The following is a 19,463-nucleotide window of genomic DNA, read 5'->3' as shown; positions in this document are numbered from 1 at the left end:
CTCAATCACTGGGCCATGGAGGCTCTCAACTGCTGTTCAACATCACTCTCCGCATCAGGGGCATTAATCACAGTTATGATAGCTGTAGTCTCTTCCAGTATACCCAATTTCACTACAGTACTATTATCAGCATAAAGGTAGTGAAACGCCCTGTCTCATCTGACAGCTTTTGTTTTGTATTCCACTGTAAAATAGAGAGTGGGGCACTTTTAGTTTTGCCTGAATTCTTGTAATTACTTTTTAATCTCTTGGCTTTCACTGTTGGTTTGACTCACCAGGTGTGGATTTCTTTCATGTTAAGAAGCTATCAAGCTGGCCTACAGAATATACCTGCCTGAGCTTAAAATAGTTCTTGGTCCTTCTCCACCCACTTTGAAAACTTGGAGACTTGGCTATTGGTTCAGATTCAAAACAAGAGTTACTACAAAGAAGAACAGTATGGAGCTAGATCTATCTAGGATCCATGGTTTTACTCTGTATATATATTTTACTTTTGCAGCGCCAAAAGACATTGAGTCATACTATCAAGAAGTGGGTAGAGCAGGGAGAGACGGACTTCCTAGTTTCTGTCATACATTTTATTCTAACACTGACTTTAATACTACCAGGTAAGATTTTTCCTTCTGTCATATTAGTTTAATTTAATCAGGAACTTTAATTTAAATTGGCTTATATTTAGACATGCAAGCATGCTCAGCGGATGGTGTTGCCACCTTTTTATGCCCCCGAAGGGAGGCATATAGTTTTTGAACCGTCTGTCTGTCTGTCGGTCTGTCCGCAATTTTCGTGTCCGGTCCATATCTTTGTCATCGATGGATGGATTTTCAAATAACTTGGCATGAATGTGTACCACAGTAAGACGACGTGCAGTGCGCAAGACCCAGGTCCGTAGCTCAAAGGTCAAGGTCACACTTAGACGTTAAAGGATAGTGCATTGATGGGCGTGTCCGGTCCATATCTTTGTCATCGATGGATGGATTTTCAAATAACTTGGCATGAATGTGTACCACAGTAAGACGACGTGCAGTGCGCAAGACCCAGGTCCGTAGCTCAAAGGTCAAGGTCACACTTAGACGTTAAAGGATAGTGCATTGATGGGCGTGTCCGGTCCATATCTTTGTCATCGATGGATGGATTTTCAAATAACTATGCATGAATGTGTACCACAGTAAGACGACGTGCAGTGCGCAAGACCCAGGCCCGTAGCTTAAAGGTCAAGGTCACACTTAGACGTTAAAGGATAGTGCATTGATGGGCGTGTCCGGTCCATATCTTTGTCATCGATGGATGGATTTTCAAATAACTTGGTATGAATTTGTACCACAGTAAGACGACATGTCACACGCAAGACCCAGGTCCGTAGCTCAAAGGTCAAGGTCACACTTAGACGTTAAAGATCATTTTTCATGATAGTGCATTGATGGGCATGTCCGGTCCATATCTTTGTCATTCATGCATGGATTTTAAAATAACTATGCATGAATGTGTGACACAGTAAGACGATGTGTCGCGCGCAAGACCCAGCTCCGTAGGTCAAAGGTCCTAAACTCTAACATCGGCCATAACTATTCATTCAAAGTGCCATCGGGGGCATGTGTCATCCTACGGAGACAGCTCTTGTTAAATATAAATAATGAAAACCTCAGAAATATTCTTGTTGGAAAATGATTGCCTGATTTTAAACTTATTTTACACAGACCCTTTACTTAGATGATTGGTTTTATTAGCTCGACTATTCGAAGAATAAGTAGAGCTATCCTACTCACCACGGCGTCGGTGTCGGCGTCGGCGTCACACCCTGGTTAAGTTTTTCGTACCAGTCCACATTTTGACAAAGTCTTTTGAGATAAAGCTTTGAAACTTTCAACACTTGTTTACCATCACCATGTCCAGTTATAGGCAAGAGTACATAACTCTGTCAAGCATTTTGACTGAATTATGGCCCCTTTTGACTTAGAAATCTTGGTTAAGTTTTTCGTACCAGTTCATATTTTGACAAAGTCTTTTGAGATAAAGCGTTGAAACTTTCAACACTTGTTTACCATCACCATGTCCAGTTGTAGGCAAGAGTACATAACTCCATCAAGCATTTTGGTTGAATTATTGCCCCTTTTTGACTTAGAAATCTTGGTCAAGTTTTTCGTACCAGTCTACATTTTGACAAAGTCTTTTGAGATAAAGCTTTGAAACTTTCAACACTTGTTTACCATCACCATGTCCAGTTGTAGGCAAGAGTACATAACTCCATCAAACATTTTGGCTGAATTATGGCCCCTTCTGACATAGAAATCTTGGTTAAGTTTTTCGTACCAGTTTATATTTTGTGTGAAGTGTTTGACATATGGCTTTGAAACTTTTATATCTTGTTTAGTATTATAGTCTCTATCAATAGGCAAGAGTACATAACTCTGTCATCTTTTTTGGCTGAATTATGGCCCTTTTTGAACTTGGAAATTGGTTCTGTTTTCGTATATGTCCGTGTTTTGTCAAGACTATTTGACATATGGCTTTTAAACTTTAAACACTTGTTTATAATTATGATTTCCATCTGTAGGCAAGAGTACATAACCCTGACAACTATTTTGGCTGAATTATGGCCCTTTTTGGACTTTGAAATTTTTGTCAAAACTATTTGAACTGTGGCTTTGAAACTTTTAACACTAGTATATCAACATGATTTCCATCTGTAGGCAAGTGTACAGAACTCTTTCGACTATTTTGACTGAATTATGGCCCTTTTTGGACTTGGAAATTAGTTAAAAAAAATTTTATACAAGTTCATTTTTTGCCTAACATATAACTTAACATATTTGCCATCATGGTTACACATTGCCATTTAGTGCAAGACTAATCGAAATCCACAAATACAGGAACATTTTTTGTTTAATCCATCTTTTTCTTTTGTCTGAAAATCTATGGAAATATTTTGACCCCATTCTTCAATCAATTCTTCGAATAGTCGAGCACGCTGTCATCCGACAGCTCTTGTTTATTAAATTGTCTAAATACTATTACATTGCTCAAATTATTCAGACTTGTAAAGTGATATGACTGCATGGAAATAGATCTCTTTTTCCTCTATGTATATGAACTTCAGAACTCTTGTCAGAAACTGCTAGCCTGATTTTAAGATACATATAACTTCACATGGTACTTGGGTGAACTTTTATCAAGATTGTTCAAGTTATTACAATTATTAAAAAAACATGGCTACCAGAGCTAAAAAAAAAAAAAAATTAAATGACATCTTCTAAACTGTTGGTTCAATTTAGAATTTTTTATCAGAAAGTCCCATTGATCCACAACATCATGAAGAGTATTCCAGTTTGTCAAGAGATTGAATAGTCATATTTTGAAACAATGGCATAAAAATATTTTTTGTGTGTCTATAGTAAAAACTTTGAAGCCTTCTCAATTTCTCAAAAAAGCAACTTCAAGAGTAGGGACTGATTTTGTTATCATGGCTGTATGGAAAATTTTGAAATTCTTCTTCCCTGAATCAGCAAGCTAGGTATATGTGTAATATAGCAGAACTGTTCCTTCCATGACTACCAAAATTATTACCAACTCAGCTAAGCTCACAGACTTAGGTGAATGATCTGGGTCCCCTCTTGCTTTCTTTTTCATTTACGTTGTGTTAGTTTGTCAAATGTTATATAATTAAAAATAACCAAATCTTTTGTGGAAAAATCTACCGACATTTTAAACAAAACGTCATGCACCATGGGTTCTGTTGTGCAGCATACATTAAAGATTCTTTGAAATCAATACTATTTGTGGGGTGAGTTATTGTGATTGCTCGATGTCCGGCATCTGTCTGTCGTCTGTCAACATTTAGCTTGTGTATGTGATAGAGGCTGTTTTTTTCAATGGTCTTCATCAGATTTGGTCAGAATGATTGCCTTGATGAAATCTAGGCCAAGTTCGAATATGGGTCATCTGGGGTAAAAAACTAGGCCACCAGGTCAAATCAAAGAAAAACCTTGTGTATGCCTTGTGTATGAGGCAATATTTTACAATTGATCTTCATTTAAATTTTGATCAGAATGATTGTCTTGATGAAATCTAGGTTGTGTGTGAATACGGGTCATTTGGGGTCAAAAACTAGGTCACCAGGTCAAATCAAAGAAAAACATTGTGTATGGATAGAAGCTGTATTTATCAATTGATCTTCATAAAATTTGGTCAGAATGATTGCCTTGATCAAATCTAGGTCGAGATCAAATATGGGTCATCTGGGATCAAAAACTAGGTTACTAGGTCAAATCAAAGAAAAACCTTGTGTATGTGATAGAGGCTGTATTTTTCAATTGATCTTCATGAAATTTGGTGAGAAGTATTGCCTTGATGAAATCTAGGTCAAGTTTGAATATGAGTCGTCTTGGTTCAAAAACCAGGTCACTAGGTCATATCAAAGAAAATACTTGTTAAACCCAAGAGACCACATTTTTGGTCCAGTTGTAATGAAAATTGGCCAGAATATTTGTTTCCATCAAATCACTATGTCAAACATGTTTACATTGTTATGGTGTGTTTCTCAGGTGAGCAACGTAGGGCCATCTTGGCCCTCTTGTTGTGGATTTCTGGTTGCCACAATCTAATTTCAGTGAACAAATGAAATTTACATTTCTTTTATCAACAAAGATTAAAAGTCATATACCCGTGAAATAGCAACTTTCGCCCAAACAACAAAATTTTATAAAAAGTTACATGATTTCACAGTTCATTTTAACCCTTACTCTAAATTTCTATAATGGACTTGTCCATCTTTCAATTTAGACCATACCACTAACTGTTAAAAGGTGTGCTAACCAAAAATATATTGATTGAATGGTGAACAGAGCAGATCATGATCAGACTGCACTGATCTACACTGGTCGCAAAGGCAGTATCAATCGTGTCCAGATTACAATACAGAACACCTTTAATTAGTGCAACCCTGTCTGTAACAACCATAGTCGTTATACATAGTATATACATAGAAAGTTACTTCCCCTTTGTTGTGTTATCCCTGGTATTGGTGTGCACTTAGATGGCTCAATCTGTATGTCATTGTGTTTTTGTTATTGTACCCCCCGACAACAAAGTTGTAAGGGGGGGTATACTGGTTTCAGGTTGTCTGTCCGTCTGGCCGTCTGTCCGTCTGTCCGTAGACGTCATCTTGTGCGCACCATCTCTCCTTATCCCCTTGACAGAATTTAATGAAACTTCACACAAGTGATCAGTACCAACAGTAGTTGTGCATGGGGCATGTTAGGTTCTTTTAGAAAATTTTTTTGCAGAGTTATGGGACTTTGTTTTTTTTTGTTACTATACTATATACATAGACACAATCTTGTGCGCGCCATCTCTCCTCATCCCCTTGACACAATTTAATGAAACTTCACACAAGTGATCAGTAACAACAGTAGTTGTGCATGGGGTATGTAAGGTTCTTTCAGAAAATTTTTTTGCAGAGTTATGGGACTTTGTTTTTTTGTTACTATACTATATACATAGACACAATCTTGTGCGCACCATCTCTCCTCATCCCCTTGACACAATTTAATGAAACTTCACACAAGTGATCAGTACCAACAGTAGTTGTGCATGGGGCATGTTAGGTTCTTTCAGCGACAAAAATTGCAGAGTTATGGGACTTTGTTTCTTGTTAACATACTATGTACATACAGTCTGCATATGCAATCTTGGGCATGCCTAATCTACCAAACCCTTGCACACAATTTAATGAAACTTCACACAAGTGATCAGTACCAGCCCTAGTTGTGCATGGTGCATGTTACATTCTTTTAGATAAATCTTCTGCATAGTTATGGGACTTTGTTTTTTGTTACTATACTGTATACATACAGTCTATATACATACAGTCCACATAATTATGCAATCTTGTGTGCATCAAATTGCAATGTACTGTGTCAGTGCATGCGGGGGGTACATTCATCACCTTTAGTGATAGCTCTAGTTTGTTTTAGCACATGCATCTTATTGATAATGCTTTGTTTTATGTACACTTTTACCGAAATAAATCTGTCTGTCTATAGTGATATAGTGGTCACTGCCGGACAGCAAATATCTCAGTGTGTGAATTTTTAGCTCACCTGAGCAAAAGGCTCATGGTGAGCTATTGTGACCGTTCAATGTCCGGCGTGCGTCGTCCATCGTCTGTCCATCAACATTTCCTAAAAAAGTCTTCTTCTTGAAAACCACTGGGCAGAATTACACCGAACTTCACAGGAATGATCCTTGGATGGCCCCCTTTCAAAATTATTCAAAGAATTGAATTCCATGCAGAACTCTGGTTGCCATGGCAACCAAAAGGAAAAACTTTAAAAATCTTCTTGTCAAAAAACAAAGGGCCTAGGGCTTTGATATCTGATGTGTAGCATCATCTAGTGGTCCTCTACCAAAATTGTTCAAATTATCCCCCTAGGGTCAAATATGGCCCCGCCCCGGGGGTCAAATGGTTTATATAGACTTATATAGGAAAACCTTGAAAATCTTCTTATAAAAAAACAACATGGCCTAGGGCTTTGATATTTGGTATGTAGCATCATCTAGTGGTCCTCTACCAAGATTATTCAAATTATCCCCCTAGGGTCAAATATGGCCCCGCCCCGGGGGTCACATGGTTTATATAGAGTTATATAGGGAAAACTTTGAAAATCTTCTTGAACAAAACCACATTGCCTAGGGCTTTGATATTTGGTATGTAGCATCATCTAGTGGTCCTCTACCAAGATTATTCAAATTATCCCCCTAGGGTCAAATAAGGCCCCGCCCCGGGGGTCGCAAGTTTTACATAGACTTACATAGGAAAAAAAGTTTAAAAATCTTCTTGTCTGAAACCACAACTCTTAAACCTTTGATATTTGGTTTTTAGCATTGTCTTATGGTCCTCAACCAAAATTGTTCAAATTGTACCCCTGGGGTGAAAAGAGGGCCTGCCCTGGGGGTCCCAAGTTTCATATAGACTTGTATAGGAAAAAGCTTTAAAAATCTTCTTGTCAGAAACCATATGACCTAGGCTTTTGATATTTGGTATGATGCATTGTCTAGTAGTCTTGTACTAAAATTGTTCAAATTATGCCTCTGGGGTTAAAAGAGGCCCTGCCCTGGGGTCACTTAGTTATTATGTGAGTTATATAGGAAAAATACTTAAAAAATCTTCTGATCCTATTTCCAAGACTATTTAATTATAATTACCTGATGACCCCAAGTAATATGATGTCACTTGATTGTGACCTTGACCTACTGACCTACTTTCTTGTTTTTTAAGATACAGCCTTGAAATATTGATGACTTAAACAGTTTTGCACACAAATCGATTAACTGAATTTCATTGACCATGAATGTGACCTACTGACTTTCTTAATATTTTATTATCAGTTTGACATTTGAAACATGTAGTTCATATTACTCAGGTGAGCGATCCAGGGTCATCATGACCCTCTTGTGATATTTGGTAGGATGCATTGTCTAGTAGTCCTCTACCAAAATTGTTCAAAATATGTCCCTGGGGTTAAAAGAGGCCCTGCCCAGGGGTCACTTAGTTACTATGTGAGTTATATAGGAAAAATACTTAAAAAATCATCATCTGATCCTATTTTCAAGACTGTTTAATTATAATTACCTGGTGATATCACTTGACTGTGACCTTGACCTACTGACCTACTTTCTTGTTTTTTAAGATACAGCCTTGAAATTTTGATGACATACACAGTTTTGCATACAAATCGTAAAACTAAATTTCATTGACCATGAGTGTGACCTACTGACTTTCTTAATATTTTATCATCAGTTTGACATTTGAAACATGTAGCTCATATTACTCAGGTGAGCGATCCAGGGTCATCATGACCCTCTTGTATAACTATATTAAGCATGCAATAAATAATTCATAATTTTTTAAGGCTTCTTTATTTAAAAAAAAAAATGTATATTTTAATGTTTTAATATGAATAAATATACATGTGAATAGTATGTTTAACCAGGTTTTCAACGAAAACCTGAGTTATTAGATTGGGGTATGTCGTTGGTCGTGCGGGCGGGTGGATGGGCGGCGGCGTCAAACTGGTGTTTCCAGTCAATACCTTTGTTTCGGTAAAGATATTTGAATAAAACTTGGTATGTTTGTAGCTTATATCAAGACAAAGGCTGGGATTGATTTTGGGGTTTCTGCGGTCAAGGTCAAGGTCACTGTTACTTAAAATAGAAAAAGGGTTTCCGGTCAATAACTTAACTTAGGAATGAGCTATCATGATGAAACTTGGTGTATAGAAAACTTATATAAAGTTGTAGCTTGGGATTGATTTTGGGGTTTCTGGGATGAAGGTCAAGGTCATTGTTACTAAAAATAGGGTTAGGTTAGGGTTAGGGTTAGGGTTTAGGGTTAGGGTTGGGGTTGTGCTTTAAAGTGGTGCACTGTGATTTAGTATACTTTTTTATTCTTATGAAAAGTGTTGAAAACCTGGTTTCATGGCATTGCCGCGTTTCTTGTTTAAACTTTTAAAATGTACCTGTTACAAAAAAGGATTAATAAAATTCAGCTCTGTTTTGATTTTCGTTTACCTAATATTTTGTCTGAAAATTAAAACCTGGATATTATAGTGGTCACCTGCCTGTAGCAGTTACTTTTATTCTGTCCCTTAGCCGATCCCTATAGTCAAGTTAGACTGTATCTCTTACGAGGTTAGGACATATATAAACAAGTGCTGCTAACCTTGTTGTGACCCTAGAAAAGTTTGCCATGTGAGGGCATTATAGTTCATAGGGATTAGAATATGATGGATGTGTGTACATTTTTAAATGAAACTCCTGTGACAGTTAATATATTGTAATGATTTATACACTGTCAATATTTTAGATACCTGCTGAAGGACATTCACAATGTAAAGTTCAAGCAGCACAAATTGAACATGTTGTCTAAGATGCAACAGTATCTAGGAGCTGCTACATGCAGACGGAGGTAGGTACAGTTACAACTACTCTAGTATGTTGTCTTGCAGAAGGAGGTAGGTACAGTTAGAACTACTCTAGTATGTTGTCTAAGATGCAACAGTATCTAGGAGCTGCTACATGCAGACGGAGGTAGGTACAGTTACAACTACTCTAGTATGTTGTCTTGCAGACGGAGGTAGGTACAGTTAGAACTACTCTAGTATGTTGTCTAAGATGCAGCAGTATCTAGGAGCTACTACTTGCAGACGGAGGTAGGTACAGTTACAACTACTCTAGTATGTTGTCTAAGATGCAACAATATCTAGGAGCTGCTACTTGCAGACGGAGGTAGGTACAGTTACAACTACTCTAGTATGTTGTCTAAGATGCAGCAGTATCTAGGAGCTACTACTTGCAGACGGAGGTAGGTACAGTTACAACTACTCTAGTATGTTGTCTAAGATGCAACAATATCTAGGAGCTGCTACTTGCAGACGGAGGTAGGTACAGTTAGAACTACTCTAGTATGTTGTCTAAGATGCAGCAGTATCTAGGAGCTACTACTTGCAGACGGAGGTAGGTACAGTTACAACTACTCTAGTATGTTGTCTAAGATGCAACAATATCTAGGAGCTGCTACTTGCAGACAGAGGTAGGTACAGTTAGAACTACACTAGTATGTTGTCTAAGATGCAACAGTATCTAGGAGCTCTAGTATGTTGTCTAAGATGCGGCAGTATCTAGGAGCTGCTACTTGCAGACGGAGGTAGGCACAGTTACAACTACTCTAGTATGTTGTCTAAGATGCAACAGTATCTAGGAGCTGCTACTTGCAGACGGAGGTAGGTACAGTTAGAACTACTCTAGTATGTTGTCTAAGATGCGGCAGTATCTAGGAGCTGCTACTTGCAGACGGAGGTAGGTACAGTTAGAACTACTCTAGTATGTTGTCTAAGATGCAACAGTATCTAGGAGCTCTAGTATGTTGTCTAAGATGCGGCAGTATCTAGGAGCTGCTACTTGCAGGCGGAGGTAGGTGCAGTTAGAACTACTCTAGTATGTTGTCTAAGATGCGGCAGTGTCTAGGAGCTGCTACTTGCAGACGGAGGTAGGTACAGTTAGAACTACTCTAGTATGTTGTCTAAGATGCAACAATATCTAGGAGCTGCTACTTGCAGACGGAGGTAGGTACAGTTAGAACTACACTAGTATGTTGTCTAAGATGCAACAGTTTCTAGGAGCTGCTACATGCAGACGGAGGTAGGTACAGTTAGAACTACACTAGTATGTTGTCTAAGATGCAACAGTATCTAGGAGCTGCTACTTGCAGACGGAGGTAGGTACAGTTGCAACTACTCTAGTATGTTGTCTAAGATGCAACAATATCTAGGAGCTGCTACTTGCAGACGGAGGTAGGTACAGTTAGAACTACACTAGTATGTTGTCTTGCAGAGGGAGGTAGGTACAGTTAGAACTACTCTAGTATGTTGTCTAAGATGCGGCAGTATCTAGGAGCTGCTACATGCAGACGGAGGTAGGTACAGTTAGAACTACACTAGTATGTTGTCTAAGATGCAACAGTATCTAGGAGCTGCTACTTGCAGACGGAGGTAGGTACAGTTGCAACTACTCTAGTATGTTGTCTAAGATGCAACAATATCTAGGAGCTGCTACTTGCAGACGGAGGTAGGTACAGTTAGAACTACTCTAGTATGTTGTCTTGCAGAAGGAGGTAGGTACAGTTAGAACTACTCTAGTATGTTGTCTAAGATGCGGCAGTATCTAGGAGCTGCTACTTGCAGACGGAGGTAGGTGCAGTTAGAACTACTCTAGTATGTTGTCTAAGATGCAACAGTATCTAGGAGCTGCTACTTGCAGACAGAGGTAGGTACAGTTACAACTACTCTAGTATGTTGTCTAAGATGCAACAATATCTAGGAGCTGCTACTTGCAGACAGAGGTAGGTACAGTTAGAACTACACTAGTATGTTGTCTAAGATGCAACAGTATCTAGGAGCTGCTACTTGCAGACAGAGGTAGGTACAGTTAGAACTACTCTAGTATGTTGTCTAAGATGCAACAGTATCTAGGAGCTGCTACTTGCAGACAGAGGTAGGTACAGTTAGAACTACACTAGTATGTTGTCTAAGATGCGGCAGTATCTAGGAGCTGCTACTTGCAGACGGAGGTAGGTACAGTTAGAACTACACTAGTATATTGTCTAAGATGCGGCAGTATCTAGGAGCTGCTACTTGCAGACAGAGGTAGGTACAGTTAGAACTACTCTAGTATGTTGTCTAAGATGCAACAGTATCTAGGAGCTGCTACTTGCAGACAGAGGTAGGTACAGTTAGAACTACTCTAGTATGTTGTCTAAGATGCAACAGTATCTAGGAGCTGCTACTTGCAGACGGAGGTAGGTACAGTTAGAACTACTCTAGTATGTTGTCTAAGATGCAACAGTATCTAGGAGCTCTAGTATGTTGTCTAAGATGCGGCAGTATCTAGGAGCTGCTACTTGCAGGCGGAGGTAGGTGCAGTTACAACTACACTAGTATGTTGTCTAAGATGCGGCAGTATCTAGGAGCTGCTACTTGCAGACGGAGGTAGGTACAGTTAGAACTACACTAGTATGTTGTCTAAGATGCGGCAGTATCTAGGAGCTGCTACTTGCAGACAGAGGTAGGTACAGTTAGAACTACTCTAGTATGTTGTCTAAGATGCAACAGTATCTAGGAGCTGCTACTTGCAGACAGAGGTAGGTACAGTTATAACTACTCTAGTATGTTGTCTAAGATGCAACAGTATCTAGGAGCTGCTACTTGCAGACGGAGGTAGGTACAGTTAGAACTACTCTAGTATGTTGTCTAAGATGCAACAGTATCTAGGAGCTCTAGTATGTTGTCTAAGATGCGGCAGTATCTAGGAGCTGCTACTTGCAGGCGGAGGTAGGTGCAGTTACAACTACTCTAGTATGTTGTCTAAGATGCGGCAGTATCTAGGAGCTGCTACTTGCAGACGGAGGTATGTACAGTTAGAACTACTCTAGTATGTTGTCTAAGATGCAACAATATCTAGGAGCTGCTACTTGCAGACGGAGGTAGGTACAGTTAGAACTACACTAGTATGTTGTCTAAGATGCAACAGTTTCTAGGAGCTGCTACATGCAGACGGAGGTAGGTACAGTTAGAACTACACTAGTATGTTGTCTAAGATGCAACAGTATCTAGGAGCTGCTACTTGCAGACGGAGGTAGGTACAGTTGCAACTACTCTAGTATGTTGTCTAAGATGCAACAATATCTAGGAGCTGCTACTTGCAGACGGAGGTAGGTACAGTTAGAACTACACTAGTATGTTGTCTTGCAGAGGGAGGTAGGTACAGTTAGAACTACACTAGTATGTTGTCTAAGATGCAGCAGTATCTAGGAGCTGCTACTTGCAGACAGAGATAGGTACAGTTAGAACTACACTAGTATGTTGTCTAAGATGCGGCAGTATCTAGGAGCTGCTACTTGCAGACGGAGGTAGGCACAGTTACAACTACACTAGTATGTTGTCTTAAGATGCGGCAGTATCTAGGAGCTGCTACTTGCAGACGGAGGTAGGTACAGTTAGAACTACTCTAGTATGTTGTCTAAGATGCGGCAGTATCTAGGAGCTGCTACTTGCAGACGGAGGTAGGTACAGTTATAACTACACTAGTATGTTGTCTAAGATGCAGCAATATCTAGGAGCTGCTACTTGCAGATGGAGTTAGGTACAGTTACAACTACACTAGTTTGTTAGTGTTGTTAAGTATTGAAGTCCTATGGTGTATTTTCCGGCTTTTGACATGGCAAAAGTGGGTTTTAAACTCACACATGCTTCCATCAATTCTTCGAATAGTTGACCATGCTGTCAACAGACAGCTCTTGTTGTACATATTGTTATACATGTACATTTATATATATAAAGCATACAGCTTAATATGGTGTATAGTTTTTAGCTCGACTTTTCCCAGAAAAAGAGCTATTGCAGTCGCCCCGACGTTGGCATTGGCCTCGCTGTAGGTTAAGTTTCGAGTTATGCCCCTTTTTAACGAATATTTTGGAGGAAGTTTTTTTATAAAGTTAAATATCTCTGTTACTATTAAAGCTTTTGACTTGAAACTAAAAAAATTGTTCACTATCAAAGTTCGCACCAGGAGAAGCAGTCCTCATATTGTTATACATGTTCATGTATATATGTAAAGCATATTACATATGGTGTATAATTTTTGTACATGTTACAGGATTCTATTATCCCATTTTGACAACAAGAATTTGGAACAAGTTGGAGGAACTGCCAACTGTTGTGATAACTGCACAAAGATGTAAGTTCAGCCATGTGTTTAATAAGTAATCTCTCATAAAACTTATTTTAATTAGGAAAATTTCAGTTTTAAGGTACATGTGTAGTTCTGCACGTTTGGATCGAAATTTTTTCTACAATGTAGAATTTGATTAAACTCTGATTTTTCAAAACTTCAGAATATACCTTGAAAATTCAGCAAATAAAAAGATAGGGTCGTGTGCTTGATTATTAGCTCACCTGTCACATAGTGACAAGGTGAGCTTTTGTGATCACCCTTCGTCCATCGTCTGTGCGTCCGTGCATGCGTCAACAATTTCTTGTCTGCATGATAGTGGTTTCATTTATGATTTTATTTTAACCAAACTTGCACACAATTTGTATCACCATAAGATCTTGGTTCCTTTCTTGAACTGGCGAGATTCCAGTATGGATTCCAGAGTTATGGCCCCGGAAAGGGCCAAAATTAGCTATATTGACCTTGTCTGCACAATAGCAGCTTTATTTATGGTTTGATTTTAACTAAACTTGCACACAACTTGTATCACCATAAGATCTTGATTCCTTTTTTGAACTGGCCAGATTCCTTTATGGGTTCCAGAGTGATGGCCCCTGAAAGGGCCAAAATTAGCTATTTTGACCTTGTCTGCACAATAGCAGCTTCATTTTTGATTTGAATTTAATCAAACTTGCACAAAACTTGTGTCACTATAAGATCTTGGTTCCTTCCTTGAACCGGCCAGATCCCATAATGGGTTCTGGCCCCTGAAAGGGCCAAAATTAGCTATTTTGATCTTGTCTGCACAATAGCAGCTTCATTTATGATTTGATTTTAACCAAACTTGCACACGACTTGTATCGCCACAAGATCTTGGTTCCTTGCTTGAATCGGCCAGATTCCATCATGGGTTCCAGAGTTATGGCCCCTTAAAGGTCCAAAATTGGCTATTTTGGCTTTTGCAGCCATATAGAGACCTCATTTAAGGTTTTATTTTATACAAACTTCCAAAATATCTTCAACAACAATAAATCTTGGATTGCATGATGAATCAGATCCAATTATACATTCCAGAGTTATTTTATATCTGATTACCTCCCCTGATTGTAATCAGAATAGATTTATATCAGTAAGTACTTATAGGACTTATTTGAAATTTCATTATTGTCATTAGTTGGACTGAGACAATCAGGGTAGATAACTATGAACTGATTTTATCTCAAATTACCTCCCTTTAATTCAAAATAAAATAGGTATATCTCCGTAACTAATGAAGATACTGATCTGAAATTTCATTTATGTCAACAGATGTATTTGGCAGATCCTTCTTTTGTTCACTTACAATAATTTTTTTTAATTACTTCCCTTTTACGTTACTATAAATAGCTTATTTTTAGTAACTTTTTTATTATTGGCCGTAGGAAAAAACAAGATCACTTTACTGTGGTACAACATGGATGGTACCTCCAATTTTTAGGTGTATTTTGACATATCTGTACCTTGTAAGAATTTTTTTTCTTTTTGGTTAAATTTCTTCCCTTTGTTGTTCCTGTCCTTCGGAATTAGATATTTTTTCTGAGTACCTTCTTGTCCTCGAGTGCAATGATAACAGGTGAGCGATATAGGGCCATCATGGTCCTCTTGTTTGCAAGACTGCTTTGAAAAATTTGGACTTCATGCAGTATTTCATATTAATGGAAGTCTATGGTTCATAACATTTTCGCAAATAGAATTTTTTCTACAATGTAGATTTTGATTAAACTTCCCATGGTTGTTAATAAACATATGGACTGTAATTTGATGAAATAAAATGTATAGGTCTGTGTGCTTATTTTTGAGATATTTAACCATGATTAAAGTGAACCGGACATTTTACGCTAATTTTAACACATTATTTTTAATTTTTTAATTTCCCGTATGTTTTACTATCATTTTTTGACTTTAGAAATATACCAACAGTGCCAGTGTAATAAATTTACTTATAAGTTTCAATTAATTCATAAATTGATTTTCATTCCTGTAGGCCAAATCCATCTACGTTTTCCGGATAAATAAAGTTATGCCATCACTTCCGGTTTTTCAAACGTGCAAAACTACTTTAATGAAGTTTCGAGTAGTTATGGGTGAAAATATTCCTGTGCTTCATACCACAGGGGCCTGTATCAAACTTTTCTTTTGGGAAGAATCGCCTGTACTTACTGCAGGGGGGAAATGACCTATATATGAAATGTTACAATGCTATACCCTTTTTCTCTTAGAGTTTGAGGGGCCTCCGTGGCCGAGTGGTTAAGGTCGCTGACTTCAAACCACTTGCCCCTCATCGATGTGGGTTCGAGCCTCATTCGGGGCTTTGAATTCTTCATGTGAGTAAGCCATCCAGCTGGCTTACAGAAGGTCGATGGTTCTACCCAGGTGCTTGCTCGTGATGAAATAATGCACGGAGGGGCACCTGGGGTCTTCCTCCACCATCAGAGCTGGAAAGTCGCCATTTGACCTATAACTGTGTCGGTGCGACGTTAAACCCAACAAAATAAATAAATAAATCTTAGAGTTTGATATGTTATCTTTAGGTAAAAACAATTGGTTATTGTTTAAATATGTGTGCATGTAGGAGCTAATTCTTTATTGCAAACAAATTGAAATTATTAACTGTACACACTTCGATAGATTAACAGCTATTGCATTTACACCGAGTATGAACCTCAGCATTTGTTTATCTTCACAGAGTTGAGATAGGAAGACAGAAGAGTTACTATGACTCCAAGAACTGGTCATCTGTTGTGGGTGGTATAGCATCAAGAACAGAACCAGTTGACTACAGGAAGGAAGCTAAAGATTTCTTTACTGTTGCGGAGGTAAAAGCATTCTTTCTCTGAAATTTTTGTATTATATTAGGATTTCAGGTTTTTTTAGATTGAGTATACAAAGTATTATAGAGAGCTATTTTATTTAACCTGGTGTCATGTCCGTGTTGATGTCCATAACACATCCACACCTTGGTTAAAGTTTTTATTAACATTCAGTCAGGCTATCTGTATTATTACTAAATACATTTGACTGAGACTTAAGCTATTGATCAATATAGTCATATTTGTTGTAGTCATTAAACACTCCAGTGATAGCTCCAGCTTCCTCTGATGTGCCCTTAGCACTGTCTCCTGTAACAGCTCTTGTTAATATGTACTGTGTGAGCTCCATTATGATTAGGTGCATTGTTGAACCTGATAAAAAAAAGTCACTACTCAAGGCAATTGACTGCTTGCTACAGATGGCTGCGAAGGCAATTTAGACTGTATTTTTATCACGCTTGCATCTTTTCCCCCAGGAAAATCATGATTTTAGGTTAATGAATGAGACTGAACACTTAGCATTGTTTATAAATAGTACAGCTGCAAGGCTGGATTCTGACTGGCTCAAACAAATTTACAAGAAATTGGGTCAATGATTGCTAAATTGAGCACAGTACCAAGTTTTGTTGACATAGGAAGAGTCCTGACTGAAATATATATAATTATATGAACATTTATTTTTGCTGATTAGAAAATGAAATGTGTCAAATTGGAAAGTCAAAGGATTTTGGCCTCTATATTAGAAGGTTCTAATATTGATCAGTTTTTGTATCTTTACTTATCACAGGCAATACATGGAGGATTTGGGTTAAACAACACAGTTCTTATTCTGACAGGATCAAGCAGTCAAAAAATAAAGAAGTTTGCCAGTTATAAAGTGTTCGGTCTTGGAAAGTAAGTTATAATCTCATTAAGTGACTTAGTAAACATAAAAACTGACTACTCTGCTGAATGTGCTTGTACGATTTTAGTGAACTTTTTAAGAAGGTTCAGTTCTAAGGCTTATATGTTGCATTTTTATACAGCCGAAGGGACGTATTATGTTATTACACCGGCGTCCGTCTGTCCGTCCATTCGCAATTTGCGTGTCTGCTCTGTAACTCCTGATCCCCTTGAATGATTTCAAAGAAACTTGACACAAATGTTCACAACATCGAGACGTAACTCTTTAACTACTTGAAGGATTTTAAAGTAACATGGCACAAATTTTCACCCCATCGAAACAATTTGCAGAGTGCATGTTTTGGATGTCTCTCCTCAAGGTCAAGGTCACACTGACGGGTCAAAGGTCATACCTTCGGATGTATATTGCTCTGCATTGTGGTGCTCTTGTTCATTCAAAGCCTGTGAGAACATAATTTGGGAACAAAGTCTAATAGATTAAGATTTATTTATCAATCATATATACACTTTAGAACATTGAAAACACAATATGTAAAACATAATTTACATATTAATTGAAACATAAATGATAAAATATATGATAAAATAAATAATATTGGCACAGTAATATTTCCATTTTTAAAGCTACTTGCCCATAGTTTTTGTGAAATTTTTCAACATGTTTATTTCCACCAAGTTTTGCATAGAATGTATATATGACACTAAAAATATGGGTGAAAATAAAAGTAAGTTATTGGTAAAGTACAAGAATAATGTAAATTTTCTGATAGTTTACTACCTCATGCATAATATTTTTTTCTGATAATTGACTACCTCATGCACAATATTTTTTTTCTGATAGTTGACTACCTCATACACAATATTTTTTTCTGATAGTTGACTACCTCATGCACAATATTTTTTTTCTGATAGTTGACTACCTCATGCACAATATTTTTTTCTGATAGTTGACTACCTCATGCACAATATTTTTCTGATAGTTGACTACCTCATGCACAATATTTTTCTGATAGTTGACTACCTCGTGCACAATATTTTTGGTTACTTATATGAATATTCTGCAAAATATCTGATGTCAGTAAGTTTGTACCACTAGTCACTTTCTTTTACCTATCAAATCTAAAAATTTGAAGAAATTATCACTATTTCAAGAATTACAATGCTTTTATGTAAGTCACTAAAGGTTTTTAGAGGCGTGACATTGAGAATATCATGACAGCAGTATGATGCCGTCGTGCATGTTGTGTTGTTTGTTTTTTCCATTTCATTAATGCGAAAAATCATGCATATCACTAACTAAACATTATTCAGTTAGGAAGTCACCCAAGTGGCTTACGGAAGGTCGATGGTTCTACCCAGATGCCTGCGTGTGATGAAAAAATGCATGGAATGGCACTTGGGGTCTCTCCCACACCATCAAAATTGGGAAGTGGCGACGTTAACCCCCCACCCTCCCACACACACAAAACCTTTAATTTGAATACTGAGGAACAGTTTGAAATGATTTACTGAAAAGTAACTTAACCGTGTATTTTTGGTTTCATCATGGGTCGTATAATTACATACCATTATATTTTCTTGGTGCATGGATGCTTTTGAATTACAGTTGCCGTGACAACACAAACAACAGTTATTTGTAAAATGCAGTAGAATTTGATTTGCCTCAGGTATCTTAATCACAATGTACTAGTTTCTAGTTTCTGCATGAACTTAAAAAGAAGGATTCTAAATGTTTATTTATTGATTATGCCCCAAACTGGGTTGCTTTCATTAAAAGCGCAAATATCGCTCCTGCCATTGTTTGACATGTCATTATGTATATTGGAGTGCTGAAAGTAAGTCACTGTGGTGCTGACATTGTACCCTGTGATTAAAACTGCTAATTGCTTGTACTTAAAAAACTTAATGGTCACAAATTGATAATACTGGTACAAGTTACCATTGGCTTTGTTTACATTAAGTGGAAAACACTGTTTATTAAAAACATGGAACATCACTTAATCAAATAACCATGATTTCAATTAAAGACAAAGAAAAATACCGAAAAGTGTATAAAACAAATCAAACGTATATTTTCTGACATAAATCTCATCATCCATCCACTATGACTGACAATAATTTTCGAAAAATGTAACGAGTAAGTGCATTTCACATGGTTAACCTCATTATTCAGACAAGTACAGTACTTGGGCTAATGTTTCTCTATATTGTCCTCATTAGACTCATCAGTAATTTAAAATTTCCCTTTTGACATAAAAATGTTCATTCTGGTACATGTAAAATATATTACAAGGTCTGTTACCTTGTCAGCATTAAACAGTGCATCATAGGCTGTATTAGTATACAGCTTTTGGGTAAACATGTTTCATTTGTGGATATGGTAGATAAACATTTATACAACAAGGTCTTATCTGGAGAAAAATAATGACAGATATGTGTTTATTT

General features: G+C 37.5%; 1 protein-coding gene across 3 annotated transcripts in view; it reads left to right on the top strand.

Annotated features, from left to right (window-relative positions):
• The window catches only part of LOC123530778 (bifunctional 3'-5' exonuclease/ATP-dependent helicase WRN-like), a 108,185-nt gene that overhangs the window by 50,175 nt on the left and 38,547 nt on the right, over window positions 1-19,463 (top strand). For all 3 annotated transcript variants that reach the window (XM_053518655.1, XM_053518656.1, XM_053518654.1), the window contains exons 14-18: window positions 500-608; window positions 8,864-8,965; window positions 13,210-13,290; window positions 15,992-16,121; window positions 16,903-17,009. In XM_053518655.1, the coding sequence (XP_053374630.1) occupies window positions 500-608; window positions 8,864-8,965; window positions 13,210-13,290; window positions 15,992-16,121; window positions 16,903-17,009 (529 nt within the window). The remainder of the gene's footprint in view (window positions 1-499; window positions 609-8,863; window positions 8,966-13,209; window positions 13,291-15,991; window positions 16,122-16,902; window positions 17,010-19,463) is intronic.

Source organism: Mercenaria mercenaria, chromosome 11 (assembly GCF_021730395.1).
Source record: "Mercenaria mercenaria strain notata chromosome 11, MADL_Memer_1, whole genome shotgun sequence".
In the NCBI taxonomy this organism is placed as follows: Eukaryota; Metazoa; Mollusca; class Bivalvia; order Venerida; family Veneridae; genus Mercenaria; species Mercenaria mercenaria.
This window is presented reverse-complemented; position numbering and strand designations above follow the sequence as displayed.